The following is an 18,812-nucleotide window of genomic DNA, read 5'->3' on the forward strand; positions in this document are numbered from 1 at the left end:
AACCCGGGTCTCTGGCGCTGTGAGGCAGCAGTGCTAACCACTGTGCCACCGTGCCGCCCACTTTTTTTAGAAATAAGTCTTTCATAAGATTTGAGTATCACCTGCAAGGCCAGCCTTTTTGTCCTTAATTGCCTTTGGAAAGTGGTGACAAGCTGCCTTCTTTAACCATTGCCATCTATCTAGTGTAGGCACATCCACAGTGGAGTTCCAGAATTTGGACCCAATGACATTGAAGCAATGACGATATAGTTTGAAGTCAGGATGATGTATAACTTTGGGGGTGAGAGGCATCTGGTTGTACTTCAAAGTGTCTAGTTCCTTGTCCTTCCACATTGGAGAGGCCATGAATTTCACAGAATTCCTACAATGTGTAAGCAGGCCATTCAGTCCATCAAGTTAATACTGACCTTCTAAGGAGCCTCCCACCCAGTCCCAACCCCCTACCCTATCCCTGTAACCCTAAGTATCCCATGGCTAATGCACCTTTTTGACTGGGTGAGGAAACCGGAGCATCCAAAGGCCGAGGGAGAATGTGGAACCTGCAGACAGACGGTCGCCCGAGGGTGGAATTGAATCTGGGTACCTGGCGCTGTAAGTTAGCATTGGTAACCACTGACCCACTATGTCACACCAATATTTGAAATGTGCTGTCGAAAGCGACTTAGTAAGTTGCTGCAGTGAATTTATTGCTTGCACCATTAATGGTGAAGAAATCAAGTGTTTAATCTGATGTTTGAGACACCAATCAAGTGTTAGTGTTAAGGTTCCTGAACATTGGTGGATCCACACTCATCCAGGTCTTTTGAGTGTTGTCTGTCACTTCTGAATTGTGCCTTGAAGATGATCAACTGCTTCCAAGATGCACAAGGTGAGTTATTCTCTGTAGTCTCTCATTTACTCTTGTAGTCACATAATTTATATGACTGGTCCAGTTTTCTTTCTGCTCAATGGATTTTGGGCTTTAATAACAGCAATAACAATGCTGTTGAGTACCAAGGGAAAATGGTTAGATTCTCTCTTGTTGGACATGATAATTTTCTGGTATTTGTATGGCCTAAATACTGCTTGCCAATTATCAGTCCAAGCTTGACTGTTGCTCAGATCTTGCTGCAAATGGACAGCTGCTTCAGTATTTGAGGAATCACAAACAGGACTGAGCAATATGCAATCATTAGCGAATATTTCCACTTCTGACCTCATGTTAGTGAAAAGATCATTGATAAAGCTGCTGAAGCTAGAATGGTATTAGGAACTTTTGCAATAAAGTCTTGCGACTGAGATCATTTGCCTTCAAAAACCGTAACCAGCTTCCTCTTTGTGTCACTTGACAGCACTGTCAATGGCATCTTCCAGCATTTAGCTAATAACTAGGGGTAGAACAGCAACTGGCCAGATTGGATTTGTCCTGCAATCAAGCACATAAGAATTGAATACATTTTTCTGCTTCAGTTAAAGAAAAGTGCCCTATTTCTCCAGATGATTTTTTTGAACCGGCTTTCAACTGAGGAACAGCAAGAAACACAGAAGCAATTCTTATAGCCCCAAAAGAGGTTTTGGCTGATGAAATAGTTTTGTTGAGGAAAAATCAACATTCAGCATTAACACAGAATCAACCATTTGTTACAAATGTTTATACTGATCTAATGCCCATAACAGCAAGAGAGCTGCATTTAGAACATAGAACATAGAACAGCACAGAACAGGCCCTTCAGCCCACGATGTTGTGCCGACCATTGATCCTCATGTATGCACCCTCAAATTTCTGTGACCATATGCATGTCTAGCAATCTCTTAAATGTCCCCAATGACCTTGTTTCCACAACTGCTGCTGGCAACGCATTCCTTGCTCTCACAACTCTCTGTGTAAAGAACCCGCCTCTGACATCCCCTCTATACTTTCCTCCAACCAGCTTAAAACTATGACCCCTCGTGTTAGTCATTTCTGCCCTGGGAAATAGTCTCTGGCTATCGACTCTATCTATGCCTCTCATTACCTTGTATACCTCAATTAGGTCCCCTCTTCTCCTCCTTTTCTCCAATGAAAAAAGTCCGAGCTCAGTCAACCTCTCCTCATAAGATAAGCCCTCCAGTCCAGTCAGCATCCTGGTAAATCTCCTCTGAACCCTCTCCAAAGCATCCATATCTTTCCTGTAATAGGGCGACCAGAACTGGACACAGTATTCCAATTGCGGTCTAACCTAAGTTTTATAGAGCTGCAACAAGATCTCACGACTCTTAAACTCAATCTCCCTGTTAATGAAAGCCAAAACACCATATGCTTTCTTCACAAACCTGTCCACTCGGGTGGCCATTTTAAGGGATCTATGTACCTGCACACCAAGATCCCTTTGTTCCTCCACACTGCCAAGAATCCCATCCTTAATCCTGTACTCAGCTTTCAAATTCAACCTTCCAAAATGCATCACCTCGCATTTATCCAGGTTAAACTCCATCTGCCACCTCTCAGACCATCTCTGCATCCTGTCAATGTCCCGCTGCAGCCTACAAGAGCCCTCTATATTTGGAAGGCATTTGTGACTGATGGACAATTTGAGCACAATGATAACCCCGCAGAACAATCCCAGGGGAGATCAAATCAGGTTAATGACTTGAGCCCTGTGTGTTTGGGGGCCCCATGCTGGGTCTGTAGGCACCTGGGGAAAAAATGGAAGCCAGTTTTGTTTTAATTACTGCAAAAAAAGGGAATAGGTGGGAGACTTTGGTGAATGATAATCGCAGCAAAGTTACATCAGCATTCTTGGAATAATTTGTTCACAGAATGGAAGAAAACTATTGGGGGTGGACCAACGGATCAGAAAGGGGCGAAGGGAGAATTGGGCCTCCCTGGGTCCTGCACACCCAAGAAATCAACCTGTGATCCGAGATAATATTGGAATGCAGTGAAGTTGATTTATGTTTGATTTCTTTAAATACTACCATGCTTACTTTTCTTCTGAATGATTAGTCTGGAAGATAAATGTTTTCATGACTCAGTTGTTAATCACTTTATGGTTCACCATGCTGAGTTGGAACAAATTGACTGGTGTCTTTCTTCCTTTGCCTTCTCACCTGAACTCTCTCCTTCCCTTTGTTCTTTGTACTCAGGAGATTTCTTTCACTTTCTCAAGCAACTGCACCCAGGAGTCTAGCCAGAAACAGAAAAAGCTGATCTCTGATATGTGAATCGGAGGAGCCAATCAGTGATGTCTACACAATTAGATGTAGTAATGCACTTCAGGCACTAACTACAAAGTGAAAAAGCAAGAAGTGCCCTTTCTTGGCAGAGTGCCAATTCAACCTGTTCTGCATGAAACAGAATTTACTGAACATATCTCTGACAAATTCCAAACCAATATAATGTGTTGCAGTCATGACCATATCAGGTTAAGTGCTAGCAATTACATTCTGATGTGCTTTAAAGTTGTTAAATCTCTAGACCTTTGTTCCAGTTTTGTGATTAAATGTGCTTACTGAGTAGAGTCATTGAGTCATAACATCACACAGCATAGAAGCAGACCCTTCGGCCCAACCAGCCCATGCTGACCATGTTCCCAAACTAAAATAGTCCCACCTGCCTGCACTTGGCATATATCCCTCCAAACTGTTCTTATTCATGAACTTATCTAAATGTCTTTTTAAACGTTGTAACTGTACCTGCACCCACCACTTCCTCCGGCTGTTAATCTCACACACAAACTATTCTCTGTAAATAACGTTGCCCTTCACATCTTTTTTAAAGCTTTCTTTGTCACCTTAAAAATATGTCCCTAGTTTTGAACTCCCCTACCCTAGGGAAAAGATCCTTGTCGTTCACTGTATTTGTGCCGCTCTGATTTTATGAACCTCAATAAGGTCACCCCTCAGCCTCCTACGCTCCAGTGAAAAAAACTACCACCCTTTCCCAGTCTAGTTTTATAACTCAAACTCTCCATTCCCTGCAACATTTTAAATCTTCTCTGAACCCTCTCTAGTTTAATAATATCCTTCCTATAACAATAATAAAACAGAATTAGACTTATGCTGAATCACACTGTGATAATGTGGCTATGTGTTTTCATTTTGTTGACAAAATGGAATAAAGAAATTACGTACTCTCAATCACAGCTTGGCCTGACAGCAAGATGCAAAGGTGATTTTATTCATTTTCTGATAAATGGAAGAAATCCAAATGGAAAATTTGAAAGAAATTCATTTATTTTTCAAATAAAACTAAAACACATTTCTTTATTACCAGTTACATGAAGTACATGTTGATTTTCCAAAATGAGTTATATATTAAGAAAGATTTGCAATGTAAATATTTCAACACTTTCAACTTCAAATGCTAAGCTTCATATATTTTCCTTCAAGAACATGAAGCATTCTGAGTTAACTATATGGTGCACATGATTAGTATGAAAATGTGTTTTAGGTGTCAGAAATATTATTAAGCATTGTAGTTAAGTGCAGTATTTTAATATATAAGTCTTTCGGTTTGTTAACTAATAAAGGAAACTTATATTTCAAACTAAATGTTTCTAAGTTGTAACCTGGTGTTTTGGTGTGTGTGCGTGTGTGTTTTTAAAATACACTGATAAATGTGGAAAGCTCATACATTTGGCAAAGGGTTCACACTGGCATTGAAAATGTTGCAACATTCTAAAATATATGTATTAGGCTGTATCACCAATTTTCCACTTTTTTTTTGCCATGTACATTTAATGTGACCTTTTGTTTCACCTTGTCAGCTTGCAAGTGAAGTAGAATGATGAAAGTGCGTAGGCCCGTGTGTAGGTGGTGTGGGAGGAAGCAGCAGCGAACAGTGAGAAGAACCTCTCTGCTGATAAGCAGCTTCCTGAACATTCAGGAAAATGCAGCAGTGTATAGTATAGGCAGGGATTACTACAGAGAGAGAGAGAGAAGGGGAAAGCAATTCCAATTTTCTACTGAATGTTTTAACTTTAACTTTAGGTGAGTACATAGAGCAGTAAACAGAGAACACAAAAGGGCCAGAAATTTGGTTTGCCTTGAATGGGTTTAAACTTGAGAAGTTGTGCGGTTGAACTGGTTTTCAAAGTCCAATTTGACTGCTCCTGAAAGCATTGCAGTGTGAAGTGTGCCGATGGAATTGTGAAACTCTTTAAAATACGTGCCTGTTCCTGCCCTTGTTCTATCTCATTTTATTGTGTACTCTCTGCACTTTTAGAAATAAACTTCATGGACTCAGTTTGAGTAACAGTCAGCTGCTGCCGTTGTGGTGTAAAACACATTTTAAATGCTTTCCTTTTGTTGGTAAGTAACTTTTTGAACTATTTCCTCCTCTTGTTTGATTAAAGTGATGTAGCACTTTACTTTATACCAGTGATAGAAAAATGGTTTATATTATCGTAATTATGTATTGGGACAATAGAGTAAAATTAATCCAACATGAATTGAGAAAAAGACACATAATATTGCATGTTCTTTTGTGGAATGTTATGAGTTTATCCAATTATTTATCTGTCTGGTATAATTTGAATGAAGCTTATTTTGCTGGGATAAAACTCTCACATTCATGAGTAGATTTTAATATTGAATGCAACAGAATGAACAAATGACTTTAATAGTACAGTTTTTTTAAAAATGATATGCCCATTGATTAAAGTAGATCCAGTGTGGGTGTTACTAGATTCCTTTGTGAAGTGAGAACTGGTTTGCTCTGAAAATTGTTTAAGCATTCTGAGGCCTTTATATCAAAGACAGACCAATGAAGGAGGTCCAGATAGATTTTTCTTCTCTGTTTTCATCTTTGGTGCAATTTAACAACAGACTATCTCTGTTGTTAAACTTAATTACATTCATTTCAAAAATAAGCTTAAGTTGAATAGCAACGTTTAAAAATCATATTTAAAGTTACATTACTAAATTAGATTTGAATATATTTATAAAAGAACTAGATGGTTTTAGTACAAGCAACTTCTATTAAATTAGCGACCACTACGAGCAACATGTTCATTATCATATGATTATTTATAATATGTTAATAATTTTCACAAGGAGTTATCTCTGAGTTTATGAGACTGAAAACTTGAGGATTATATAATAGTAAACTGAAATTCAAATGAACCTGTAGTTACTAAAGAATAGATACACACTTTCCTATCTTTAATTGCAACATCTTGCTCCTGTACAACACTAGCAAGCGTTCATGATAATTGCCCTTAGATTGGTAGAATTAAAATATGCTATTGATAATCAATCTATACAATAATCTGGATTCACTCATTCAGGGAGACAGTCCAGCTCATACAGACGTCCAAACATCCTTTCCAATTACCTTGATGCATCATAACCTAGCACACAGATTTGTTTCCAGTATGGTCAACCCCTTTTAAGTAAGTACAGAATATTCTCTTAGGGAAACAGCATGTAATATCCAAAAACTCTTTACTTTCATCAAATTTATCCATTTGCAATGAAATTCTTCCAGCTGTAAGTTCCTGTTAAATGAAGAGCAGCTGCTTGACTTTTATTCCTTTCTAAATCATAGGAAAGAGCAACAAGTCCAATTGCAAGCATGAATGGAGATGACTTTTCAAATATTCTCTTATTGCTTGTGTTGTACAATATAAACTAGCCAATTCGAGTAACATCATTGATACATGTAAAATATTATATGGCTTAGATATGACGATAAGTTATCTCAAATAAGACCAGGAGGCTGTAAGCATTGGGTATCAAGCAAAGAATACGAATGTGACTTGAAATATGTAAAACAAAGAAGAGTGATAAGAGATTTAGAGTAAGCAACAGCATTAATTATCCATATGATGAGAGGCTTAAAATGTAACTGAATACAATAAGAGTTTGAATTGTGGAATGATGAGTTTTGATGGCATTTTCATCTTATTTTTTGTTATGTTGTTATGATCTTAGTTGGGTTTGGTGCAAAAGAATACTAGTCATGGACGAACTGTATAGTCTATTTGTTTCAGAGATATAGCATTTGTGCGCCTTCTGTTAAACTGTCCCATGTTATATGACTTGAATCACACGTAATGTGCATAGAGTAATGCCAGCTTTTATATCAGTATTGAATATAGTATCCAACTTTGCAGTAAAACAAGCTACAGTGATCAATTACATATCTAACCTGACTATGCTGATATTGCAATGTTTTAATTACCAACTCCATTAGACCACAAACTTGTTACATCCATTCTAATATATATATATATATCTAAATCACAAAAATATGCTAGAAACTAAATATTATTTCAAGCCCTGAACTTTGCAGGAGCATCCCCCTTTTCCCTGTAAGAATAATTATTATGGCCAAATATAACATTTTGGTCAAATGCCTCAACAGTGTATTATTTCATTGCATGTTTCTCTTAATTTCACTTTTTCTTTATACTAAAGGTAATATCCAACTTCAAAAATATATACAGTTTAACAACCATTCTTATTGCATGGTGACATCTATTTGTAGACATAAAAACACACAAGAAAATGTGCACATATCATACTTTGTTCATTCACATCAGAATTCCCGTATTATCTCTTTAGAACATTCACTTGCAAGTTGGCCATTAATATACAAATCCTGCAATAAACCTTTTTCCACAAAAGCAATTTACATGATGTTGTGTGCAAGTTGAACCTGCTTTTGATCTGTGCATCACAATACAAAATATATTAAAAGCTCTTGTTGCCATGGATTTATGGACAAATATAGCACAAAAAGTGACAGTTTGGCTCATTGTACCAAAAAGCTAACCACTTAGCCCCACACCCTTGTTCTTGCCCATAGCCATATATTTTCTTTTTCAAGTTACCTTTAAATGCCACCACTAAATCTTCTACTTCAACTGGTGTATTCCAGATCACAACTACCCATAAAGAAATGTTTCCTAACATTGCCTCTGCTTTCTTTCTCATACACCTTAAATCTGATTATCAATCCTTCCATGAAGTTTCTGCTATTCATGATCTAGAACAATTTTATCAAACCTTCTCTTCAATGTTTTTGCTCTTTTGAGAACATCTCCAATTTCTCCACAGAACTGAAGCTTCTCACCTTGGTACCATAAGTCAAGTGTATCCTTCCCAAAATGTGGTACCCTAAATTAGATAGAGTACAAGTGAAGCCTAACTAATGTTTTGTAAACATTTACCATAACACCCTCTTTTTTTTGTTGTTGTAGTACATTATGTTTTGATTAAGAGCCATGGATGCTATTCATTTTCTTTTTAACATCTTTCTCAAGTTGTCATGCTACTTTCAAAAATTTGTGCATGTACAGGTTTCTCATTTCCTGCAGTCCCCTCCAAATCCCACCATCCCACACATAAATTCTATCATTTTGTTTGTGTTACCTCTTTTGTTTTGTTATCAAAAATGAATCAGTTCACACTTCTCTGCATAACATTTCATCAGCCACATGCCCACTCTTTTCACAAGTCTGTCTATACCCTCCTGTCTGTTTGAATATTCTCATTAGTTACTAGATTTCTAAGTGCATGCTATCGATAAATTTTAAATTACTCTGCATGCTAAGTTATTAACAATTATCGAAAAGAGCAGTGATCCTAATACAGACATCTGAGAAATATTATCTATCCATTCCTTGAATTTAACAACTCTATGATGGGTTTAGTTTGTTATCCCATACTTTACTGTGCAGTAATTAATAGCAGACATGTCACTGAACTAGTAATCCAGAACCCAAGGCATGGAAAGTTGGATTCAAATCATACCATGATAAATGATAAAAGTTTAATTCAATAAAAATCTGGAATAAAAAACTAGCTTAATGGTGACCACTAGCTTAATGTTTGCAAAACCTCATTTGGTTTACTAATGTCCTTTACGGTCAGAAATCTGTATTCTGGCCTACATGTGATTCTAGATCCACAGCAATATGGTTGCATTTTAACTACTTTCTGAGGCAATGACTGTTGGCTCAAGCAATGGCGCTATGTCCTATGAATGAATATTTAAATAAAGCTACTATTTAGAAAAGCCTACATCCAACATGTTAATCAGTGTGCTCTATTATAATGAAGAATAGTGACTCACCGACGCTAATGTACTTTTCAGAATCCAATTTATACACAAAAACCTACTTGAATCCTGATTGCTCATGGGTTTGTGATTCCCCACAATTCCTCAAATTTTATGTAAGTTGCCAATATCTGCAATGAAAGTCAAGTACTTAGACGAAGGACCAAGCAGTATCTAGTGCCTTTGGGAGTTAGTACATTCAGGAGTAGATCAGAAGTCATACAACACCAGGTTATGGTGCAGTGCTCCGAAAGCTTGTGATTTCAAATAAACCTATTGGACTATAACCTGATGTTGTGTGACTTCTGACCTTGTCCACCCCAGTCCAACACCAGTACCACCACGTCATTCAGTAGAGGATAAAGCAGGTGAAGATAGAACAGGTGAATAATACATTCCTCAGCCTTAACTAAAAGCATTTGTTTGTTATATCAGGAAATAATTATATATACTAATTTTCCAATACAAACTTAAACCTCTTGACACTAATTTTCCAATACATATTTAAACCGCTGACATTTCAGATCTTGAAAAAAATAATTAATTTGTGAAAGAAAATATAAAGGCACAACTGTAGAAGCAAAAAGATTTTTAAGTGAACAAGAAACAGTACATCACAGGAACAGGTCCTTCATCCCACCGAGACAATGCCTTTCTAAACTAAAAGCTGTTTTCCTCTACCCTGTCTGTATACTAATATCCCTTGCCTAGTCATATATGTGTCATGAGCCTCGTAAAAAGGGTGGCATGGTGGCTCAGTGGTTATCACTGCTGCCTCACAGCGCCAGTTACCCAGGTTCAATTCCATCCTCGGACGACTGTCCGTTTGGAGTTTGCTCATTCTTCCCATGTCTAGCTGGGTTTCTTCCGGGTGCTCTGTTTCATCCCACACTCCAAAGATGTGCAGGTTAGGTGAATTGGCCATGTTAAATTGCCCATAGTGTTCAGGGATGTGGAAGTTAGCTGCATTAGTCCTGGGAAATGTAGAGTAATAGGATAGGTGAATGGGTCTGGGAGGGATACTCTTTGGAGGATCAGTGTAGACTTGTTGGGCTGAATGACCTGCTTCCACACTGCAGCGATTCTATTCTAACATTGCTATTATATTTGCCTATACTACCTCCTTGAGCAATGCATTTTGAGCATTTACTACCCGCTGAGTAAACATCCTGCCTCTCACATCTCCTTAAACATACTTTCTTTTACCTTAAATCTATGTTCCCTTGTAATTAACATTTCTACTCTGGGAAAAAGACTCTAACTTTCCATTCTATCCATACCTCTCATAATTTTATTAACTTCTATGAGGCCGCCCTCATCCTTTGATGTTCAAGTGAATACAAAACAAATTTGTCCAATCTCTCTTCATAGCCAATACCCTATAAATCAGGCGCCATCGTTGTTGACATTTTCTATACCCACTCCAAAGCCTCCATTTCCTTCTGGTAGTGTAAAGACCAGAACTGTGCACAATATTCTAAATGTGGCCTAACTAAAATTCTACACAGCTGCAGCATGACTTGCTAAATTTTATACTCTATGGCCCAATCGATGAGTTTTGTTCTTCTCCTTTTGATGGGATTCCATTTCAACATGAATTGAACACCAACTATAGTGCACTACAAAGACATTGCAGTCAGGAAATAGAAAGGATATGGAAATTATGCAGCTTTCAATCATATCACCAAATAAATAGTAGTTGTGTTCTCCACATCTGCGGACCTCAGTTTGTAATTAATGAATATCTTCAATTACTGAAATCCATGTCAGACATTCCAAATTTATACTTTACATTCATGGTTATTTCATAAAAGCTAAGGCAATATAATCTTGTAGAAGGCCGGTTAATCATAGTAGCTTATCAAATAAATTCAGTAACTAGCTGTATGACCAATATTTATTGAATCACCTTGAATAAAATATTGAAATCCTGAATCACCCGAAATGGTTTCCTTTCACCACACTTTAGGTAAATGAATTGCAGGAGGCTGTTGAAGCTTTTGCAGACTTGATATTTTTTAAGTTTATATTTTGCTTTGTAGAAATTTCTGCAATGCAATATACATGTCAAGTTTTATATTAACTCTAAAAATTATGACAGATGTTTATTTTAATATCTATATTCAGTGAGCAGTTTGGAAGAATAATTATTGCTAACTTATGCAATACTCAGACAATAATCTTTAAGGGAGATATAATAATGTTTTAAAAGGTATAATTGTAGACATATAGATATCCTCAAAGATATAATTATTCTGCACACTTAACTGTAAAGTGACTTAGAAGTTTGTGCTTAGTATGCAGTGTTTGTCACCACAACAAATTTGTCATTTCTAATAATTTACAGATGTATTATCATTCAAGGGTGCCTTTGCATCCAAACTACCCACAACATCGTGAAGCCAGCAGGTAGTGTCATCGCAGGCCTGCCTTGTTCTGAAATATATGCAGCACAAAGCATGGTACAGTCTGGGCTAGCTTCCATTCCAGCGCATACTGTGAGCTGTCAAGGTCAACATACAACAGAGAGCATGGACCACACATCAACATTTTCCACATCATTCAAATCAGTGAAACACACCCGTCTTCAGGAAAGGTGAGATTGTAATGACTCAGCAACAGAAGAATCACTTTTGTATAGACAATTTCATTCAATTGATCTAAAATAGATTTTTGAACATTTTAGAGTTGAAAGTATGCGTGGAGATGATAAAATAGATCCTTTGTTAAAAATCTATGATTATGAACTTTCATGGAAGAAATTCTTAATAGTAATTCCTGTTGTCATCTGAAACTCCAAAACAACATAAGGATTGAAATCTTGAAATCAACATCAATTCTATTAGTCCTGTGAAGATGCTATGAGTTTGCCTGTTCAATGGGCAAACTATGTTAGATCCCCATTCTGTGCTCATTTAGATAATGTCATTCCAAGTAAAACTAGAGACACAATGTGGGGGAGAAGCAGATTTGTTAGTGTAACTGCATGACTCACACAGGCAACAGCCTATGATGCTGTCTAGCATGGGGAATTGAGATAACTCTGTGTAGTGATGCTTTGAATTAATTTTCCCCGTACAACTTGGTTTCTGCGTCACAGAAGAGAAAGATTTGCCAGGCTGCTGATTACAGCTTGAAGCTAATGTGCAATATCTAGCTAGGATCTAGCATGTCGATGATTCCCTCCATGGCAACATAGCATGCTGATTTTCGCCATGCTGATTTCTTTCCCTCTGCTTTGTAGTTCAGTTAGCATCCATCTCTGTTGAGTAATTATGGGATAAACAAACCAACATGAAATAAGTTGTCCCTTGATCTTAGAACTCCCCAGGAGGTCCATCAGGCTTCTTTATTTGTTATCTTAATGCATATTATATCTTTTCAAATGAGTAAATTGTTTGCTGCAATGACAGCAGAACATTTTCTGTCAATGCTTGTCACTTTCCTGTCAACTGGATAAGGCAAGGATACGTGGGACTCTGTCACTACTTGCAACACTTCCACGCATAGAAATATTTGATAACCATTACAATATCCCTTTTAACAGTTAGCTTTGAGCAGCATCAGTGTAACCTGTGAAATGTTCCTCCACTCAGGAGACAGGGAGCTGTTATATTGAGTGAAGATATATTGAAGAGTAAGGAACAATGGCAAGCATAAAAGAATAAGGGACATGTGGGCATTGCACTTGTTCCAAGTTTTCTTGATATTCTCTGTCAAATACTGCTTTGTGCCTCAATTTTGAATGTGTGCAGGTTCAAATGTGCTTCCTTTGCTGACTCCTCCACCTCTTAACTGTATTAACATTAGAGAATGTTGTGTAATTATTTCAAGTTCTTGACTTGTCCTATTGCAAAGCTGCAGCACATATTTTCCCAGGTGCTGTTGACACTGAGACCTCAACATGCTTGTACGATTAACCTGCTACATAGGATGGACATCACAAAGGAAATATAGAGCTGGAGTTAGCAGTGGCCAAAAACATTTGCAATGTGCAATAAAATATAGGAACATAGTTTTAGAAATGTAGACAATATAGAACACAATAGAAACGTGACAATAAATGAAAACACAGCCAAAACGTCTGCACACTGTTCAATTAAAAAAGAAAGTTTCAGCTGCCAGTACTTAGTAATTTAAAACCTTCCTTTCCATTTTACAATGTGCTTTTGTTTGTGGTGTTCAGACAAAGGCTCCTCATTTAACCAAAAATGCACCTGTCATGGAACTGATGGGATCGTGGTTTTACCCTTTATTAAAATCAGATCAGACATGAAATTGGAGCTCAATCTGAAATTTGCAGTTTCCTATCAGATGAATTAGGTTAAAATTGTTCAAAAATATTTTTTGAGATACTTTCAAATTGAATATTTGGTGCATATTCGATGAAGTAGCTCTTGGTTAGAAAATCTAATCCTTTTATCTATTGGTCGTCTATTGGGACCAAAAGACTATTTCTACACATTGCAGCTTTCTGGTTAATATAGAGTGTGAATGAGTCAAAATTTCCACCATCTTAAACTCCTCAAAACTATTGAGATCGCTGGCACCCATAGCCCGTTAGGTATAACTTCATCAATCTTCCGCATGAACAGTGCCTCAAGCTAAATAGGGAAGTGTGGAACTTTGATATAATGTTTGAGCAGGTGCAAAGTTTCCTCTGTTAAGTAACTAGGACAGTTTTATCCGATTTCCACAACCTTCATCCCCATCACCCTCCTCCTGGCCAGAATCTAGCCCACAAAGTTATGACCTACAAATCAAATCCCTTCTACACAGACAGCATCTGTGTAGAAGGAAGTGACAGTCTCAGCCAGTTTTTCACCAACTTGGCTTCCCGTCCTTTTCTGCTATTTCTGACCACATTATCAGGCTTTCCAGTTTTGGAGTCTGCCTTTAATGGGTTTGATGGTTGTGGGCTGGTTTGGGTCACAAACCTAACCCAGCACTCATGATCTATGATGCAGAAACATACATGTTCTACTCTACATGTGCAAACTCCACACACACAGTCAACCGTGGGCGGAATCGAACCCGGGTCCGTGGCGCTGTGAGGTGGCAGTGCTAACCACTGAGCTGCCATGCTGCCCCAAAAAGAAATAATTCAATATTTTGATCAAAAACATATCACATAGACAAGCCAAAAGTCAGGAAGAAAGATCTATTTGTGGCTTACCAAAGAAGTTAAGGATAGTATTAGATTTAAAGAAGGGATTTAACTTTGCGAGGAGTAGTAATAACTCTAAGGATTGAGAGTACTTTTGAAACCAGCAAAAGTGCAACCAAAAGGTAGCAGGTTGGTCAGTCATATTCCATTATCCTTTGCTTACTGTATTATAGCAGTGGAGGCAGAAACAGGTTTTGAAGACTTTATTTGGGGCTCAGTAGCACCAAGGACTGGCAAGCAGGTTGGCTGACACCTTGACCACCTCCTATAATGTTGTGCCAGCTCAGAGGTAAGTGAGAGGATGCTGGGTGAGCCGTGTGTTTTATTTTACACAGCATCTGCCCCTCCACCTTGAAACCCAGTGGGGAGGAGGGCATAAAATTCCCCTGTAGGTTTGCTGCTGATACTAACCTATCAGGGAATGCAAGTTGTGAGGTAGACGTAGAGGCTGCAATGAGATATAAACAGGTTAATTGAGTAAACAACAAATTGCAGACGGAATATAATGCTGGAAGTGTGAGGTCATAAAAATGGAAAATCAGAATGTTAATCTCTATTAAATTTTGCATTAACTGTCTCAGCTCTGAAGCAAACAGTCCCCTCTTTTCAATTCCTGTCTTAGAACTGGGTGTTTCCTACAACATCCCTATCTGGACAGTGAGGCAGAATATCACAGCTGAGTCTGATTCAATCTACATACATTTATCAAAATATTTGCTATGAGATCCCAGTTTTCTTACTTAATTCTGAATCTGAGGTGCTGAGACTCATTGAATTGCCCACTCAGTTTTCCACTAAGATCATCAAGGTCAATACTCATGTAATCTGGTACTGATCGAATCAAGTCTTTCTGCTCTGCAACTTAATGAGTTGAGCCTTTTTTGATTTTTGTTTTATTCTAATAGAATCCAAGGTAAATAGTCAAAGAACAGCAATACGTTTATAAAAAAGTTTTTCTCACTTCTGACCTTTAAAGCCATTCGATATTAAATCTCGGTGCTTGAGGCACACATAAGATATATCACAGATTTCAGCTGAGTGAGATTGTATCAATTATGAAGGCTTCTTGAAACATTTTAGAAAGGAAACTAATTTCTGACTGAATGTGTTATTTACTGTTCTCACTCTTCCTTTCGAATCCAGGTTTCAGTTCGACCATAGGTTCCAATAGTTGATGATTGAGATTACATCTGTGCCTCCCTTGGGTAAACCTCCCAGTAAATATTGTAATAGGCACTTCAAATAGGATGTATTCATTTTCAAGGCATTGGTTTTCAAAAGCTGTAGACTAATAATACAGCATTTCAACAAATACAGTTATTAACAAATCAAACAACAAAAAGATGTCAGATTGCTACTTAAGGGAAATTACCATGATGTGTAACTCAAAAAGGATGGCAAGATTTTCAGTTACCAAATATTCTTTGAAATGTTATCCTTTGCATGTCAAAACGTGATGCATGTAAAATAGCTACATTAGCTCATGTTTTAATTTATCATTCTAAAATAATTTCCAACCTAAAAGACAATTTTGAAGCCACTATTATTTATCCATACAATAGAGGGCATAGAAATTGATAGACATGAACTACTATGAGGGTGAGAAAGACTATTTAGAGTAGACATCACTAATGTCAAATAGTTGTGAAATCAGAACTACAAAACAAGATAATTGACTCTGTCGCTGGGGATCTCCGTAGAAAACAAGGGAAAAGCTGCAGTGTACACACTTTTTTAAAGTCAGAGCCACCTGAGCATGATATTTTTAACAGGCAGCACCTTCAGATGACTGTTGGTGACTGCAGCTGTGGATGACAGCCACTCTGGGTTCAGCAGGGGAAGGTGCCTTGTGTGTTCCATCATGGCAGCCCGACTATCTGACCTTAACCCACATGGCCTTCCAGAAGTTCCAGTAATATGTGGATGTGTCTTAATAGCCAGGCCCTTCAATTGCAGATCACAAATAGCATTGCTTACCAATCAAACCCAAGCTTCCTGCCATGAAATGTCTTGGGGTTGGGATTGAGACTGGTGTGCCAAGTTGAACACCTATTTGCCTCTGATCTAGAGTGTGACCACTTTTAAAGATTCCTCCATGAGTCTAGCTTCCATGTATGTGTATGCTAATCCTATATATCTCTTCCTCTTCACAAATTTGCAGAAACCCTGTATGGTATCTGTGTTATGACACTGTTTGTCTGAAATCCTGCCTTGGAAGAGTCACAGTTTACTCCAACTCCTGACAGGCAGAAAACATCAGCTTGGATTTTACCATAAACTCTACTTTTTCGATATTGATTCTATTTCCCTTCCTTGTAATCATCTCAGGCTGAACCAAATTTTTTGTGATCTCTGTGCCCAAATCAACCTCAGCTGACCTCACAGATCCACATATTACTCTATTTCCTCTTTGCAACATCTCTGTCCTCCAGACTCCCTTCAACTCCTCATTTACTAAAACCGACTTTTCTCTGAGTTACCTCCACATTTAATTCCTTAGTTGATTAATGTTTGATCTGTAACATCTACTTTCTTTCTAAATCATAGAATTCCTACAGTGCAGAAGGAGGCCATTTGGCCTTTCATGTCCCCACCAATCCTCTGAAGAGCATCCCACCCATCAATAGCCCTGTACCCTATCCCTGTAACCCCACATCTAGCATGGCTAATCCACCCAATCTATACATCCCTGGACACTACAGGGCAACCTAACATGGCCAACTCACTTAATCTGTACATCTGTGGGAGGAAACTGGAGCGCTTGATGGAAACCCACGCAGACACAAGGAGAATGTAGAAACTCCACACAGTTGCCATACAGGTTCTCCACACACAACCTGAGTCCCTGGCAGTATGAGACAGCAGTGCTGATCACTGTGCCATGTGACACCCATTTTGATTGACTGCCCATAAAGTTTGATTCATTCAAAACTCTGATACCTACGTATTGCCAATCATAAATCCATATAATCCTCACTCAATTAAAGACAAAAAAAACTGCAGATGCTGGAATCCAAAAGTTGACAAACAGCATCAGGGGGTGGAGAAGTCAATGTTTCAGGTTCTGAAGAAGGGTTGCTGCCCAAAACATTGACTTCTCCACCTCTTGATGCTGCCTGGCTTGCTGTGTTCTTCCAGCTTCCTGTTTGTCTACCTCACTTAATTAAATTGGTTCCCAGTTGACTGAACTTTTAATTTTCATATTTACATCTCTCTGTGGTTTCAGCCCTCCCAACACTGTAATAATCTCCAGCACAGCAATCATTCCCACTAAATTCTCCATATCAGTGACTGCAAGCTCTTTGCATCTATCTCCTCTCTTCACCCTATCATTAGCAATATGTCTTCAGCCACTCAGAATCCAGACACTCAAATTCATCTCTAAATCACTACACCTCCAAACCTATTAAACATAAAAGCTACCTCTTAGACCAAAGCCTTTGATCACCCTTCTTACTGTTGATTTTGGCTGAGTGTCCAATTTTTCATTGTTGTTCAATGAATCATCTTGGAATTACTTGTGCTTTGTACATGGCAAGAAAAGGGCTATCCTAAAGAGAAGCTATGATTTATACACATTCAATGGTCCAATGGGCATCTGAAGAAAATGCATTGCCTTAACCAAGCATTAATGCATTCTAGCATTGAGAAAAAACGCTTTCTCGTAACATGAAAGAATAGTAATTTGAAAAGCAAAGCTATATGCATGTGTTTTAACTATTTAAGGATAATGCCCTGTTTTGATGATTATTTGGAGGTGACCAGGCAATATAATTCAGTCTTGACAAGTGTTTTAAAATCCAAGACCAGAAATTGTCATGTAACAATCGTCAAATGTAACCACAATAGCTGACAAAAGTAAAGGTTTAGCAAGAACTTACAGTATTTTGATTGTCAGAGTATTTAGCATTAATGCTTTGTTTTGCCGTATCCTCATGAAATATTCAGAGCTAACATTTTATTGATTATTTGTGTTCTTTGAATGAATATATGTTTCTGTTTCTCAATATGACTGAAGTATTTATTATTAATGTCTTAAATACAATTATATTTAAACAATTCAACCCACTGTTGATCTCCAAGGAATATTAGCATGGGCTAAATCTTACGTGTTTTTTGATGAAGTGCGAATTGAATTAGGCCTTTTAGAGATATTCTCACCATGAGGCTTCATGAATGTTCGCACGATATCTTACCAAATGTGCATCATTAACTACCTACCTTGCTCCTATTGATTTTCTCATTTATAAATTTCGACACCATATCATACACTCCTCCCAGAAAGGTTTGTCACTTGCTGATATCTGCTGAAAGATCGCAACACTTGTTCTTTGCCATTATTGACAGCCCATTGTGTACTCAGACAAATACAATCAGTCTGAAGATGTTCTGCTGACTGGTTCCTGATATTTGCCCCAGACCTGGCCTCTCACCGCTGCAAGGCTCATGCTTAAACACACTCACTGCCCCATGTGACATTATTTCTTGCTCACTTTCTCCAACCATAACCTACAAAAGTAACCCTGCATATCTTCTTCACTTATCTATTCACTTGCTTGGGACACCTCCCCACGTGGATCTGCAGTAACAGCCGTGCTGCACACTTGCACCTCTATTAAT

General features: G+C 38.0%; 1 protein-coding gene across 2 annotated transcripts in view; it reads left to right on the forward strand.

The window, feature by feature from the left end:
• The first annotated feature begins 4,416 nt into the window (after positions 1–4,416).
• LOC122563227 (receptor-type tyrosine-protein phosphatase R-like) overlaps positions 4,417–18,812 on the forward strand; it is a 94,874-nt gene continuing 80,478 nt past the window's right edge. The window contains exons 1-4 of one of the 2 annotated variants that reach the window (XM_043716824.1): positions 4,417–4,950; positions 5,186–5,271; positions 6,249–6,353; positions 11,373–11,621. In XM_043716824.1, the coding sequence (XP_043572759.1) occupies positions 11,485–11,621 (137 nt within the window). In that variant the 5' untranslated portion in view covers positions 4,417–4,950; positions 5,186–5,271; positions 6,249–6,353; positions 11,373–11,484. The remainder of the gene's footprint in view (positions 4,951–5,185; positions 5,272–6,248; positions 6,354–11,372; positions 11,622–18,812) is intronic. The other variant, XM_043716823.1, reaches the window with a different exon arrangement.

The sequence above is a fragment of the Chiloscyllium plagiosum genome, chromosome 26 (genome assembly GCF_004010195.1).
Source record: "Chiloscyllium plagiosum isolate BGI_BamShark_2017 chromosome 26, ASM401019v2, whole genome shotgun sequence".
NCBI lineage: Eukaryota > Metazoa > Chordata > Chondrichthyes > Orectolobiformes > Hemiscylliidae > Chiloscyllium > Chiloscyllium plagiosum.